This window comes from Aristolochia californica, unplaced genomic scaffold (genome assembly GCF_029961685.1).
Source record: "Aristolochia californica isolate CCGP_79_NKW_82.1479 unplaced genomic scaffold, dmAriCali1.0.hap1 SCAF_9, whole genome shotgun sequence".
Classification (NCBI taxonomy): domain Eukaryota; kingdom Viridiplantae; phylum Streptophyta; class Magnoliopsida; order Piperales; family Aristolochiaceae; genus Aristolochia; species Aristolochia californica.
The window spans coordinates 37,661,212-37,675,786 of NW_027182290.1; the positions used below are offsets into that span (position 1 = coordinate 37,661,212).

A 14,575-nucleotide genomic window follows, 5' to 3' on the forward strand; every position below is an offset into this window, starting at 1 on the left:
CCTAAACATTTCCAACCAGCATCCTGGCGTGGGAATTTATCTACAGATAACAAGGTCCCTTACCTAGCAACCATGACATAACTAGCTACGGTGTTCATGGTTGACCGGAATGACTTTGATAAATTAAACAAAGAACGGGCAATGCGCATATGACCAACATCTGAAACAATCAAATCAGAAGCCAAATGAGATTCACCCAAAAGCCAATTACAGTGTGTATAGAAAGGATTTGTAAGAAATAGAATCTTTCCAATCTGAGACCAACCTCAAAAATGCAAGAATCGTAGAAGGGTAAACACAAAATCTGCTACATGTATATATGACATAAATGAAATATGATTCTTCCCAACAAAAGGTACATTCACATCCTCTATGACAGCCACATATCAGGGCAGACGTCATGAAGTTGGCTGTGATTGCTCGTGACCATTTACATTTGATTGCATCGAAACACCTACTTGTTCAGAGCTTTGTTGTGCATCATGAGCATCCAAAACCTCATTCTGCAAAGATCATAAAAGTTATCGGAAATTTGAATTGTTTTCACTTTCATTTCATGTGCTACCTAAGCCTCCTTTTAAAAAAACCAATGGTAATATCCCATTCGAGCCCACCATCATGTGAGAACCACAAAAAAAAAGAAAAAAAGTGATTTATCTGAGTATGAACTGCTTTCAAGAGATTTCAGGTAGTGAATGCTTCACATATACTCAATATTCAATTAACAAATACAACTTAGCTTACCACCTCAGATGGGTTGATCGGAGGATTTGGTGCTGCTGGTAAGGGTGTATTCTTTGAGAGGTCCCGCAATGTCCCCTGCAAATCTTGAAAGCATTAATAGGCAAACAGGAAAATATTTGAACCCATCCACATTGGTAAATGCATAAATACTTACAAAACCTAAGACATTTCAAGGGCTCTCCTACAATCATCAAACATTATGGTTGTCTCATTTTCATAAGAAAAAGCCCACAGGTAAATTACTAAGTATCAAAGCACTTAGAAACTACATCTCCATTTCAAACGAGCAGGTCAGCTGAAACAAGTAGTATACAAAAAAATATGATGACAACAGTAAACAAAAAAAGAAAAAAATTCCATCTCACTTTATTAGCCCACATAAGTCCACAAGCATTGCACAAAGTTCTTGGTCCTGCTGGCCCACGACGCATCATTGGAGTAGACTTCTCACTTGTTCCACAGTGACGGCAAGATCTGTTCAATCATTACTTTAGAAATGTAACCAATCCAAATCATTAAATCATAGCCTTGCAAAAACCAACAACAGATGAAAAAGAGAGTATAACTACTGATTTGTGATGCAAGCGATTAATTAAAGAATGACAAAAAATAACACAAAAAAAGAGCAATAACAGTTTTAAAAAAATAAGATTACTCTCTGTGGAGTAGTCAGAAAAGAGGTAATAAATAAGGGGTGTGTGTATGAAGAGAGAGAAGAAGAAGAAAAGGTAAAATGTTCCCAAGGCACCTATAGTTTTTTTCATTATCAGCTGATCCTTTTCTCCTTCTGATAACAATGTGTTCATAATCTGGCTTAAATCCTAGGAGTCACACCAATAGACACCACAGATTGGACGGTGACATTGAGCAAGGCATTTTAATCCACAGCAAGTGCATGTTTCTGAGATTTAACCCAGAAACCAGGATTATAGCAAGTATTGAAGTGGGGGAAATGGTTAGGGAAAGAAATAGCACAGGAAGTAACAAATACATACTCCCAAGGAAATGACGGACATGCTCGAAAAAAAAAATGTCACAGAAATGGATACAGCTGAAGCAACATAAAATATCATCATCAAAGTTCATATGATTAAACACAGCACCAAATGTTTATCAAACTCATTATATGAAAGGATAAGCAAACTTAATTGCATAGCTATAGACAAGAACAAGACTATATAACTTCAAAAAACCTTACACAGATTCTTGAGGTGTCTGAGGGGTCTGGGCGCCATTATTCTCTGAAGCCCAGCGTGTGGGATTATTTTCCCAGCTTGATGCAGGTGATGGTTCTTCTGAAGACTGTGACTTAGCTGATGTGAACTGACCCTTATGTCGTTGCATCCTACAAATAACATGAAAAAGATAAGAGCAAAGAAAAAGACAGTTTTTTTTTTTGGCAAGAGGGGTGAGTTGAAATAGGGAGACAAGAGGGGTTCACATACTGGTACAGGAAACCAAAAAATCCAATCTTCAAAATCAATTGTCATATCGACAAAATCTCAGACAAAATTAGTCGTGCCATTTTTCCCTCACAGAGAGGGGAGGAGCAGATGCCCTCCCCAGTTTTTCCATTTCAACAACTGATGAATGGATAGAGGCAGGGTCCCCATCCCATCAATCTCCTACTGGAAACATAAAAGGGGAGAAGCCTCAGCAACCCGCCCTCTCCTCTCCAGTGGGAAAGGGAGGCGTGGCCCCTCCCCCTCTATCATTCGCCAGAAATGGAGACAAAGAGGGTGAGAGGACCCTCCCATCTTTCAATCTCACCTTAACAGCTAGAAAAGGAAATTTCAGGCCGTAACTTTAGCTTAACTGCCTGAAGTCACCTTTTGAGAACGAGATAAGGGGTCTACCCGAATAAGATCCCTTATCTTGTACCAGGATTCATAAAATCCGAGATGCAAGATATCTTAGCAATATGTGTAACTATATTCTCCATATTCAAAAGAGCTTTAGTGACTATATCATCACAGCTTTAAAAAAACATGTAATCAGTAAAATAGTGGAACTAGTGCATAAAATGGTAATTACCAATAATGCTTTCCTTACCCTTCAATTATGGAACATAGAATATGGAGGTTAAATGCATGAACTGAGAACAGACTCCACAATTTCCCAGTTTACCTAGGATTTCAAGTATACCATACATCCAAGCACATTTCTGTTGTCAATAGGATGACATTATATAGTTTTTTATCAGATGCCAAACTTGCACGTTATGCATCAATGAGGCTTTTTTCAAATGTCATAGACACATATACCAGGCCTCCAAAGTGAGAGATAAGACCAGGTAATTTATATACAACAGACCTAGCTTCATCGAAGTCTCATGACAAATAACTGGCAAATAAAGAAAGCAGATCCTAAAACATGCTGAGACACTACTAATGGTCTAGCTTAGAAATAATACCAGTTAAAAGTTTAAACGAAAGCCAGAATAGATTGATTCATGATACACTGGCTAGGTTTTTATCGATGCCATATTTCAGTTTCAAAAGTTCAACCTAAACATACCCATGCGCACTTTTCTGCACAAGTGCAGGAAGCAGTATTAAGATGCCTCACTGAGGAAGAGGAAGACAACACAGTAGAACAAAACAACCAACAGAAACTTGGATGGGTCTGATATGTAGCCAACCACCTCTTCTCTTCAGTTAAACTAGAATCTCGAGGATCCAAACAAATTCTAACATCCAAAAGTGCAAAAGAAAAAAAAAGGAAAAAAATTAAAATAATGGGAGAATTTGTGCACTCATACCTAAGGGCTACCTCTTTACGAACATTATAGCGAATTTTCTTATCAAAGTTCCTCTCTTTTCGCTTCTCACGAAATCTGAGCAATGATGCAACTCTCTGAGGCATGGTCATGCGTTGTGGAACATCTGTTAATACTACCTGGTTGAATACTCCAGTGATTAGGAGGATAAAAAAGTTAAAACAGCAAATATAACAAGCAGCTTTCAGATGCAAAACCAACAAACACTGGAAATGTTACCCTATTATTTTGCTGCACTGGAACAGGTGTGCTTGGAGGTACTTCTCGTCCACCTAGTAGCAAAAGCACTGCTTGAACCTGCCCGTGCCCAAGATAATTGGAACTTAGCCAAATCACTGAATTATGTTCTCAAAAAAAAAACACTAAATTAAAACATAAAAGTACAGTTTTAATAGAACTAAATCATAGGACAAAAATCAGCTGCCATGGTGCAATTTTGTCTAATGGGAAAAAGGTCTCAGATGATAAGGTGTTGTGAATAAACACCACTTTGGGCTATTGGTAAAGAGCCAGCTATGTCTTTAGCTGATATCATCAAGCTTGTCAAAGAATCTGCAATGGTGCCAAGATTGGTGAATTTTTGCTAGCCAACTAAGCATGCAAAGTTGGCACCACAATGAGAGAACCAAAGAGGAAAGGTTAGCCCTTCCAAGAGGGATAGAAGCTCAGTATTGGGAGGGTCAGCAAGTTGCCCCTGTAATCAAAATTAATTTCACCCAACTAATGGGTAGAGGTGTCCAATGCTCTCTTTCTCTCTCTCTCTCTCTCTTTGTCTTTTCGGAAGGGGGTTAATAGTCGAATGATTTCATTATATAAGAATTTGTAAAAAAAGCATTTGCAAAAGGGAACGAAACATCAAAATATAGGGAAAAAAGAAAAGGACAGAAAAACAAAAACTAACTTAAAAAAGGCAAAACATCGGTAACAACTAAAACAAAATGAAGAAAAACGCAACCGTTAGTCAGGGACAAGCAGAATGGCGTCAACAACAACAAATGTTGCAAATCAAAATCCATAAGCAACATCACTTGTTGTAAAGGGATTGCTCCCTTAGCCTGTTGTTTTGCTTCTGAATAAAATCATCTCTTTCTAAAAAAAATAAAAAATATAATAATAAATATAAAAAAAATACATCCATCAGCAACGGAAACATCTAACTAATTGGCATCCTTAGGGATATGGTTCCACAAAACACTAAGCTGAGATAAAAATGTCAACAATTCATCAAAAGAAGGCTCCGAGCATGGACATCCTCCCATCTATAAACAACATAAGTTGCCACCATTTTCCAACCATCTTCAACCAGAGAACTCGGGAGGTGGAATTCATGCAATATACTGGCCTTGAGCAATGTATGATAGATAACCTTCTCAATCACTCTAGCAAAGAGATGTGAGTGAGCTTGAAAGATGCAATGGTTTTCTCCTTCAAAAGGCCTCAATGCACAACAGAAACAGATAGCTGCCAAAGCAGGCAGCCAAAATTTGTCATTGTCCTTTTTTTTTTTTGAAGAAGAAGAAGATGTATTAATAAAACGAAAGAGAAAAAATTTGTCATTGTCCTGTCAACGAGCTGTTGTAAAATATGAAAAAATGAGGTGGAAGCAAATGTAAATGCCCGTAGCACACCCAAATTTCAAAACTAAAAGAGCAACTTGGGAAGAGATACTAATTGCAATATACTAGTCATTTTTGCTGTTTGAGAGTTTATATTAATGATTTCCAATCTAGTGACTACATGTCAGGAGGCTGTAGTTGTGACTTTTACCATTTCATGCACCACAAGAAATAGGTGATGTTTATAGATGAAGGGATTGTCTTAAGACAGAAAGCAATGTGTCTTAACTAGAGCGCCGAGGCCTATAAAATAGAGTTAAAGGAGCTACATCAAAGAGGCCTGTAACAGCAACATTCCCAGATCAGGTGGTCACCCCCAGCTCCACTATCATAGACGTTGTCCAAAAAATGGAGTCAGCACACCTCAAGGGCAAAGCCCATGCTAAGAGAAACAGTTCCAATTAGGATTACTAGAAGACATGGCATACAAGGCATGCATCAAAATTTCATGACCCATCACAAGGCACTGACTAATGGGATAGGGCTCAATCAGAGAGGAATCACACAGCCAAGTCAAAAAAAGGTGAAGGACCAGCTTGATATTCCCTCCAAATATCTGAGCTTACGCCAAAGGTTGAGAACACAAAAGTCTAGTAGACAAAAGTAGCCATATTTTGGGATGAGAAAATTCCTCAACATAGGAAGTTCATCAGAACCATATCTTTTGAGCCATTTAGGAAGGAATGCCCAGTTCATGCATTTAATGGACTTATTATTCAGATCTTTATGGTGTTAAAACATAAAGAGTAGTTTCTAGTTCATGAAATGACACCTAAAACACTTGCTTGCTTCGCTGCCAAAGTAAGCTTTTAAGCAGATAACAATGCTTGCTGGGCAAGGGAGATCAAGAGAAAGTAGTTTCAAACCCACCAAGAAAGGATATGACATATGTGGCATTGCCAGCTGTAAGAGAGTTTCCATGCCATGTTGTGAGACTCTTCTTGATTCTCTATAACTCGTAGAAATGACCAAAGAAGATGGAGAGCCTCAGTAGTACTTGGCACCACGGAAGGGAGATAAACTCTTTTATTCAGCCCTTCGAAAAAACAAAATTAATACTAAACAGCAACGGGTCGGACCTTTGGCTCAATGGTCACATGGGAAGGTTTTATAACATTTAAGTCTTGGGTTCATGTCTCATCAGGGCCTTGTCCTGGTAATATCATTTTTCTCTCCTCATTCAAACATTTACCTTGGAACTAACCGCGCCAATTCTGACCTCCCTTCACTTGTTATTGGCCCCTCAAGGACAAAATTAAAGTATGACAAACCAACAGAATACGGGTTTTTTGTTAACCATGCCCAACCATCTACAACAACACTCACTTATTTTCTCATTTAGAATGCTTTAGTCAAAAAACAAGCCGACACATCACAGGCCTATGCCACAAAAAAAATACATCTAGTCACCCTATTCAATCCATTAGTCAAGATCCAAATGTTCAGTCTAGGAATGGAGAGAAATAGGTCAAATGTGAATACAAGGCCTCATAATAATTTTCTAATGTACTTCAACTTCAACTAATAAAAAAGCATAGTGACTAGATCCTTTCATTCCTGATTATAATTTTTAAATATACTAACAATTTCAAGGTAGCAAAAATATAGCTCATAGCCAACATTTTTTTATTATCATTCATATACACCCATACACTCCATGAGACTAGAGCCTAATATCTCACGTAATGACAAGAAAAAAATGTTGTCATTTGTGCAAAAGCTCTATCAACAAATTTCCATTCAATAGGGAATTCTTTTATTGGGAGTTTTACTTATACAAATTTATGTATGTATCCAAGCATAAAAACTAAATCATCCTTACGGTTTTAACTAACTATGAATGCGTGAATCCAATCAAAATTTTGCCCCGACTATTTAGATGGACCAAAATACACCCACTAAAATCTAAATGAGGTCGGAAAAATAAGTGTTCCATTGTGTTTTAATATGGCAAGGACCAGGATCTGGCAGTCCAACCAAGATCTTGCAAAAGGCAGAACCTATGAGCGCTCTTCCTAACTAATCTTTTTCATATTTGATAGATAATAAAATCCACCAAAAAACAAGATGAGAAGAGAAGCCCAGGCAATAAAAAAAATTTAAAAAGAAAATAGAGAAGACGCTGAAGTTAAAAAAAACTAAGCCCCATGGGGGATTAAGATCATTTCTGCACCCGCTTCTAACAACCAGGGAATCACCTTAAACTACTACAAGATCCATCACTCTATTTTTAGAAGGCATCAAACCTCAACCCAAGAAACTCGGCAAGTTGAAGTTCATAATAACCCTAAGAGCACAAGAGAGGAGGATCACCTCAACGTGAGAGCAGGAAACTACCTCACAAGCCAAGAGCCCAAAGATTACCCAATGATCTTCCACCAAAATTTAACTTGATAGTCCCAGTATGAAGGGGTCACAATGGCACAAGTGGTGCCCAGAAAGAATTTATGCTAACAATCTGACACCAATTCTCTTATCAAAGAGCTCACAAAATAACTGATGACTTTCAACAAGGGAACCAAACAATAAAATATCTGATGAAGCAAAACCTCAATAGGCCTACCCAAAAAAGAAGATTTGGCACAGAAATCCATTGCTCCACACTTTCCAAATGCACCAAGGGATCACAGCCAAAGAGACTTGCCACAAGGTATTGCCAAGGATGGGGATAGACCCAGTTTAAGCCTCAAGACATAAAATCAGCACAGATGGCAGAAAATCAAATATGTAGGCCTAAATCTTCTAAAAAGGATCACACACTTGAAAGGACAAGGGACAGTGCAAAAAAAGATGACAACTGTTTTGCTCCATATATATTTCTAATCTTGAGTCCCCTGCTTAGCTACACATACTTAGAAAGACTACTCCGATTAATGCCTCAATTTCATCTTGGAAGCGCCATAGAACACCTCTAGAATTTCTTCATTGCCAGTCAACAGCCCTTTGTCAAGCCACTCCCATGTGCTGTGACTCTACTAAAGGAAGTTCATGGGTATGTGATATTACTTAAAAAAGAGACTAAACATCAAGAAATACATTCAGAGACTTCCTGGGGTCCACAGACTAGGAATGCTGTTTACAATACATTACTTCTCTTCAGGAGCCAGATTCCAAGCACCAGTGATTATTTAGAGAAAGATAATAAATGTAGCCAATGGCAATATGTCGAAAGACATTAAAGAACTTCATGTGGACCAGAGGAAAGAATATAAATGTAGCCAGTTACAATATATCAAAAGACATTAAAGAACTTCATGTGGACCAGAGGAAATAATATAAATGTAGCCAATTACGCGAAAGACATTAAAGAACTTCATGAGGACCTGAGGAAAGAATTTTGATTCAATGCAGCACATAATAAAGGAATGTGCACTTTAATTCGCTTCTTAACATTATTTTAGGTGATTGCAAAGAGCCACACAAATATCTATCTGTTTAATCATATCCCAACAAGATGCCAGGGCCAGAGCAAGAAAGCTCCTGGGTAACCCTGCCATTTTGTATACCACATTCCAGAACATGTCCTGACTTTCTCATATTCATGGCTCTCCAAGGTGTTCCTGAATACTTTGCCAAGAATGGGAAGGATGTTTAATTCTTGCTTAATAATTCACAGATCAAACCGACAAAAGCATGTGAAACTTTTTAGGGTATATATGGTCGCAAAGTTTACAGAAGATGCAAACAATGCAAGGTAAACTAAAAACAACTAGTCAGAGATATGAGCTCAGAGGCCTTTCAACTTTCATTCAACTTAGCCTCCCATGAAGTTTCCTAGTTCATCTTCCACACATTGCTTGGTGCTACTATTCATAAAAGGGATCAGAGGCAATGTCAAAGAGATCAGAGGAAAAGTCAGGCTTCTCTACTATAAGACAATTCAAGGGCTTCCAGTATGGAATCACGAATCAAACAACACCAGTTAGGTGTAACCCGTCTGCTAGGCAAGAAAAAAATTCATGCCCCTACCATCCTTGAAGCTCATTCGTTAGCTCATTTTTGTTCCTGTCATTTGGTTTGCCCCGGTGTCTACAGCTGCCTTCTATTGACTAGCACCAAGTTGTCTTATATGCAGCTTAAAAAGATGTTCAAAGTGTAAAATGATACTTCCTTTTTTTTTCATAGGCTGAAAGGTGATCCACCATGGTAAGCAGTGTATTACCAGAAGTAACCCTTTTCAGTGTCAACATGAGGCAAAGAACTAAATTTCCCTTCAACACCTTATTCATGGCAGCTGAGACACGCTTCTAAGCATATGCAGCAAAGCTTAAACCTCTAATTCATGGATTCTGAGATAGTGCCCAACAAACCTTCCACATAATCGGTTAAACATAAAAAAACACTAGATGCAGCTAAAGGCGAAAAAAAATGTGTCAACTTTATTAAAATATAAGGCAAATGGGCACCTTCTCAGGGGCAACGGAATCAAACACATAGACCTCGCCCTGAAACGAAAGAGTTAGCTGATTCCCCTGGTTCCGAGTTTGGTCGGAGAGACTGGCAGGGTCCGAAGCAGAGGGGTCTCCATCGATGGCCTCCTGCCCGCTCCCATCATCTTGATCTTCCTCCATCACATGGTCAGTATCTTGCATATAATGAACCTGAATTGGTTGCGCATCCACCACGTGTATCAGCGGGACCTGAACGGGTACCTGGACTGGGACGGCCATATGCTGTGCCTCCCCTCCATGCATTTCATCGATCTGGCCTGGAAGACTCATGGCGGCCGCTGCCAAGAGATGGACATGCTGGACATTAACATGCTCAGGAAGCTGTTGAATTCGGTAATTGACGGTTGGATTTTGACGAATGCCGTGAATTGCCTGGACCTTCACATCAACAGTTTGGCCATCTCCCATGGTTATATACTCCTCAGTCAGCTCTCGCACTACCCCTTTCCTCTTCCTCACCACATTACAGTTAATTGAGAAATTTATACAACAACAGAACCTCTCAAGTCCAGCAATTGAATGAGACTTTTATGGTTCGGACAACCAAAAAGCAGGACAGATAAGTGAAAATTTAAGAAAGTATTCAAGGTTACAGGGAAAGTTTAGATTATTCCCTCCACACACAAACTCAAAAATTTACAGAAAGGACAGACAAGCAAAGACTATGATCTACTCGAAACAAACGAATCGAACAATCCCTTGTTTCTCAGAACGATGTCTTCAGAAATTATGAGAATCGCTGAAACGATCTAAACCGCAGGATCAAAGCGAATCGGAAATACAGACACAAATCAAAGCGCTACGTTTTTTGCTGGAGCAGATGAAGAAGATCAAAGCCAGAGATCTAGAGAGAGGCAAAAAAACGAAAGAAACGAGAAAACCTAACGTCCAATCCAGATGATGAGACGCAGAAATGTTAGAGAAGGAGAGATCGATGCGCATTGAACGGATCAGATTGAATATTAGGGTTTAATAGGGTTTTGGTTGGTGCCGATGAAGATACAAGAGTGCGTGGGAAGCGAAAAAGCTCGGGGAAAAATATTTCCTTTTTTAATTTTCTGTGAAGCAAAAAGAGGAGGGAGGAGATGGTACGTCCGTTTCAATGTCCTCTAAAATAATGACAGTTAAATGCCCCAATCTCTTCCTCTAACTACAAAGATACCCCTTCAACTTAAACACTCCTTTCTTTTGACTGCAGGAAGCGAACCGTCAGATGGAAACCGAATTTATCCAATTATTTATTTTATTTATAACTTTTTAATTAATAATTTCGTTTTTCTAAATCTTAATATTAACATATATGGTTTTATTATATTTTAAAAAGTTATTTATTTATTTATTTATGTATTTAAGACGTTAGGATTTATTACCCGTTAATTGACATTAATAAAATGGGCCCATGTCTTTTTATAATTAATATCGTGATTTTAATATTAATTTTTTATTTATTTGTTTACTACTCATTTTTAGTGGATAAAAGTCTTAGAAAGAGAAGATGTAGTCGTCGAAGGGATCTTGTACGTGAGGGCCACCGGTGTCTGACACGCGTGGGCCCGGACTCTCAACAGTCTGGATGCCATTCCTTAACTGGGACCCACACAAGCGGAAGCCGGTGATGAAAGCGTGTACGAAGTCATGACAACGACCCATGAGCATGAGAGGTGAGGCGACGATGTCAGCCGTTGGATGCGGGAAGGGCCTTTCCACTCCACTCATGAGCCGTTATGATTAAAGATGTGCTCCGGACTCTCGATGGCGTCAACATCCGACCGTTTGTGCATTGGGAACACTTGATTCTTATCTTTTGTTGTGGGTTCCTCCTCCTTTCTTCACAGTCGTGCATTGCTGAACCACGGAGAGGGACGGTTGCGAGTCGCGTGGGGTCCTTGGTTTTCGTTTTCACGTCGGAACATGATTAAAGGTATCGATACTAAAATATCATAACATATGGAGCTTCTAACTCGTACGAATTAGTGCACGCGATCGTCCCGAATCTCTAAAAGCGGGAAGGAGCAGGCGTGATCCTAGCCACTGTCCGCTCAAAATGAAGAGCAACCCAGATAATGAATAAGTAGTCCGGCAAGTGTCGCAGAACGGAGTATCTTATTTACTAATAAGAAGAAATAAAGGGACCACCGGAACGTAATCCCCGGTTCGTGTCCACCATGGTAATCCAGTTTTGAGTGCAGGGTGAAAGTTGTAAAGGGGGGTCAGGTCCTGTTGCAATGACGCATCTCATCAAAGAATTCATGTACCTTAGTTTGACCGATCACATTGAGTGTTTGCTTCTCGCTTCCTACTCAGATGCAGCTTTGGACTACAAAATACTGTGGGAATGAGATAATTAGTTTCCAAACGTATCATTATAACCATCTCTGCTGAATACACAATGCACCCCTCCAATTAGCAAGAGCCCAAGTTTAGAAACGTTCAGATCCACTACACCATGACGGGAGTTCATGTAAGTTCCTCAGATCTAATGCTGATCAACTCGCTGTCTTTCCCACAGAATTTGCTCATCAAGCTTGGAAAGTTTCTCATCATCCAGACGTTTCCAAGTTTTTATCTTCCCAACTCCCAACCAACTCGTCTCCCCCTTTTCAAGCTCTGCTAGGATTACTCTTGATCTTCTATGCCAGCCAACCTTTCCATAACCATGGTAGCCAAAACCACCTCCATAACAAAACCATATGCCCTTGAGTTCCCCGCAGAAGTCATTTTTATGATCATGGCCTAAGAAAACTGCTTTAACATCTCCCATGGAGTCAAGAGTATCTAATACCCCTGAACTGAAGGAAGAACAAGCAACTGCTTCCTGAAACTGTCCCACTATTGGTTTAAACCAGAGTTGACGAACCTCTGGAATTGGGATGTGGAAGAATGCCAGTGCAGGAGACTGGGTAAGCTGTACAAACCACAAAGAAGCATTTGAATTGAATGCAAATAGACTGTAATAAAGCATTCTTCAATTAAAAAGAGCAGAAATAAACCTTCCATAAAACATGTAATCAAGAGAAGAAACAAAAATAAAGTATATAAATAAATAAATAAATAAATAAATAATGATGACGATGATGATGAGGAGGAGGAAGAGGAGGAGGAGATGAAACGAGTATGGGAGGCCTATGGAGCCTGTCCCTTATTAACTAAATCATCAATTGAATTAAGATAGAGATAAACACTTGCATAGTTCAGTTCATTAAGATAGTTTGGGGGCTCATGTACCTGAAACCCATCAGAAATGCTATGAAGCCAACGAAGTTGGGATTCCTTGATCCATCCATAACTTCTAATTCCATTGACAGTTGCCCTGTCGCCACTGTCAAGAAAGTAAAGATTGAAGATACTATTATTGGCCAACTCAGAACCAGAGGCACCATGCACTTTGATATTGTAATTTCCAAATCCATCCATATGAGCAGCTTTCCTCACAACCTCAGGACTGTCAGAAGAAGGGTTAACCTGAGAAATTGAATAATCCATAATGGAGAGGAAAGTCATTACTTCTTCACGGGACATGGTAGACTCTTGGTCATGGTTACCCAAAACTGCTGCCCATGGGAGTCCAGATTCCATGACAGGACCAAAGGCTTCAATCAGTGACTCAGCAGCATCGTATGCACTTGGTCCGAATATGTTATCTCCTATTGGAATAATGAGTGTAAGAGAAAAAAAGGTGAGAGATGCATTTTAGTCACCAGCAAGCACCAGCAAGATTTTATCCTTAATAAACTTCAAGATAATTTTCAGCAGCTTTAGTAAAACCAAGTATAAGGAAACAGAGCAGAAGAATAATCACATCGGTATCCAAGAAAATAGAAGTTATCCCTGATTTATTTCAGCAAGAACATGAAGATAAGCAGAGCCAGTCAAGTTGTCGAAGCTTTTTCTTTTTTGATGCAAATACATTGTGCAACTTGAGTCGTACATATCCAGACTCCAGTGGATAGAGAACAAACCACTTCCAGTTGATAGGAAATTAAGTTCAGATTAAAAAAATTGTTAACGACATCAAGTTCTGCACATTCTCGGCACGAATTGGGAAGACATACTTATATCTTAGTATAGTTACTATAACGATAAGTTTGACTAGGTACTATAAGAAAAAAATGGCATCTTATTCCTCTACGATGTCGATATTTCAAGTTACTAATCACGACTGCGAGGCAAAACAAGATTACGCTGACCTAAACAGATCATGGAATCCTAATTTAAAAAAAAAATGATGCGAATTAAATCTGACCAGTAAAGGCGACAAAATCCGGCTTCTCGGCTTGAATCATCCTTCTAAGAAACTGTGTCGTATTTACATCCGAGCAGCGCCAGAACTCCGAGGCCAGCACATCCCGGCATCGGGTCATGATTCCATTCCCATAATGCATATCAGCAACCTGAGGAAACCAGCACCGCAACAGAATAAACCAACCGATCGAAGCTAACAACCAATCGTGGTCAGTTACAACTGCAAACCACGGAAAACTAAAACAGATGAATCAAAACAACACCTGGAGGATCTTGAAAGTGCCATCATAACGGAATCGCAGAGGAAGCTCGGCTGTTCTCTTGATTCTGATAGTCTCGTGTCCCAATAGAAGCTTGGGAAAGATTGTTTGGAGAAGGAAGAGAGAAAAAGTGACGAAAATGAGGTAGAGGAAGAGATGGAGCAGCTGATCCCACCGTCCCGACAACATATTTTGATTTTATAGGGGACAGACGGACTTCCCGCGAATGCTGGAGGCTTGCGGGGAAGAGGGTGGAGACGTACTGAAAAGGGTTGACCACCTTCTCCTAACAGTTCTCGACATTTATTTCAATCTTCAAACTCCTATTGGTCGTCCCAGGCCGTCCTCTCCCCTAAACGAACCTGGCTCCTTTCCCGGAAGCGGAGAAGGCCCCCGCCAAACATGAGACTTAGACATGGCTAGAGGAAACCCCCGATAATCCTTAAATTCGACGAGCAGGAAAAGGGGGGTCGGGCGAGGGGG

General features: G+C 39.6%; 2 protein-coding genes across 3 annotated transcripts; both read right to left on the reverse strand.

Annotated features, from left to right (window-relative positions):
* Positions 1–161: 161 nt before the first annotated feature.
* LOC137941031 (GATA transcription factor 28-like) lies at positions 162–10,578 on the reverse strand. Of its 2 annotated transcripts, none has more exons than XM_068786242.1 (7): positions 9,546–10,578; positions 3,743–3,820; positions 3,506–3,642; positions 1,943–2,089; positions 1,110–1,218; positions 748–819; positions 162–503 (listed from the first exon to the last, which is right to left on the reverse strand). In XM_068786242.1, exons 1-7 carry the CDS (start codon positions 9,996–9,998, stop codon positions 399–401), a joined length of 1,101 nt encoding a protein of 366 aa, XP_068642343.1. In that variant the 5' UTR covers positions 9,999–10,578; the 3' UTR covers positions 162–398. The 2 variants fall into 2 exon arrangements, with proteins under 2 accessions (XP_068642343.1, XP_068642342.1); XM_068786241.1 differs by having other exon boundaries at positions 745–819; positions 9,546–10,575.
* A 1,103-nt stretch (positions 10,579–11,681) lies between these two features.
* On the reverse strand, positions 11,682–14,546 carry LOC137941232 (probable inactive purple acid phosphatase 28). Its single transcript, XM_068786552.1, has 4 exons — positions 14,096–14,546; positions 13,834–13,981; positions 12,816–13,234; positions 11,682–12,495 (listed from the first exon to the last, which is right to left on the reverse strand). The coding sequence occupies exons 1-4, from the start codon at positions 14,279–14,281 to the stop codon at positions 12,067–12,069; spliced, it is 1,182 nt and encodes a 393-aa protein (XP_068642653.1). The 5' UTR covers positions 14,282–14,546; the 3' UTR covers positions 11,682–12,066.
* Positions 14,547–14,575: the final 29 nt, after the last annotated feature.

Bases quoted from the DNA above. Each gene is read 5' to 3' on its own strand.
- LOC137941031 (XM_068786241.1), bottom strand. From the start codon at position 9,998: ATGGGAGATGGCCAAACTGTTGATGTGAAGGTCCAGGCAATTCACGGC. The intron at 3,821-9,545 runs GTGCCCATTTGC...GGGCACGGGCAG, and splicing joins ATTCCGTTGCCCCTGAGAAG to GTTCAAGCAGTGCTTTTGCT. The intron at 1,219-1,942 runs GTAAGGTTTTTT...ATGATTGAACAG, and splicing joins CAGACACCTCAAGAATCTGT to ATCTTGCCGTCACTGTGGAA.
- LOC137941232 (XM_068786552.1), bottom strand. From the start codon at position 14,281: ATGTTGTCGGGACGGTGGGATCAGCTGCTCCATCTCTTCCTCTACCTC. The intron at 13,982-14,095 runs GTGTTGTTTTGA...TGGTTTCCTCAG, and splicing joins GCACTTTCAAGATCCTCCAG to GTTGCTGATATGCATTATGG. The intron at 13,235-13,833 runs GTCAGATTTAAT...TTATTCCAATAG, and splicing joins GGATTTTGTCGCCTTTACTG to GAGATAACATATTCGGACCA.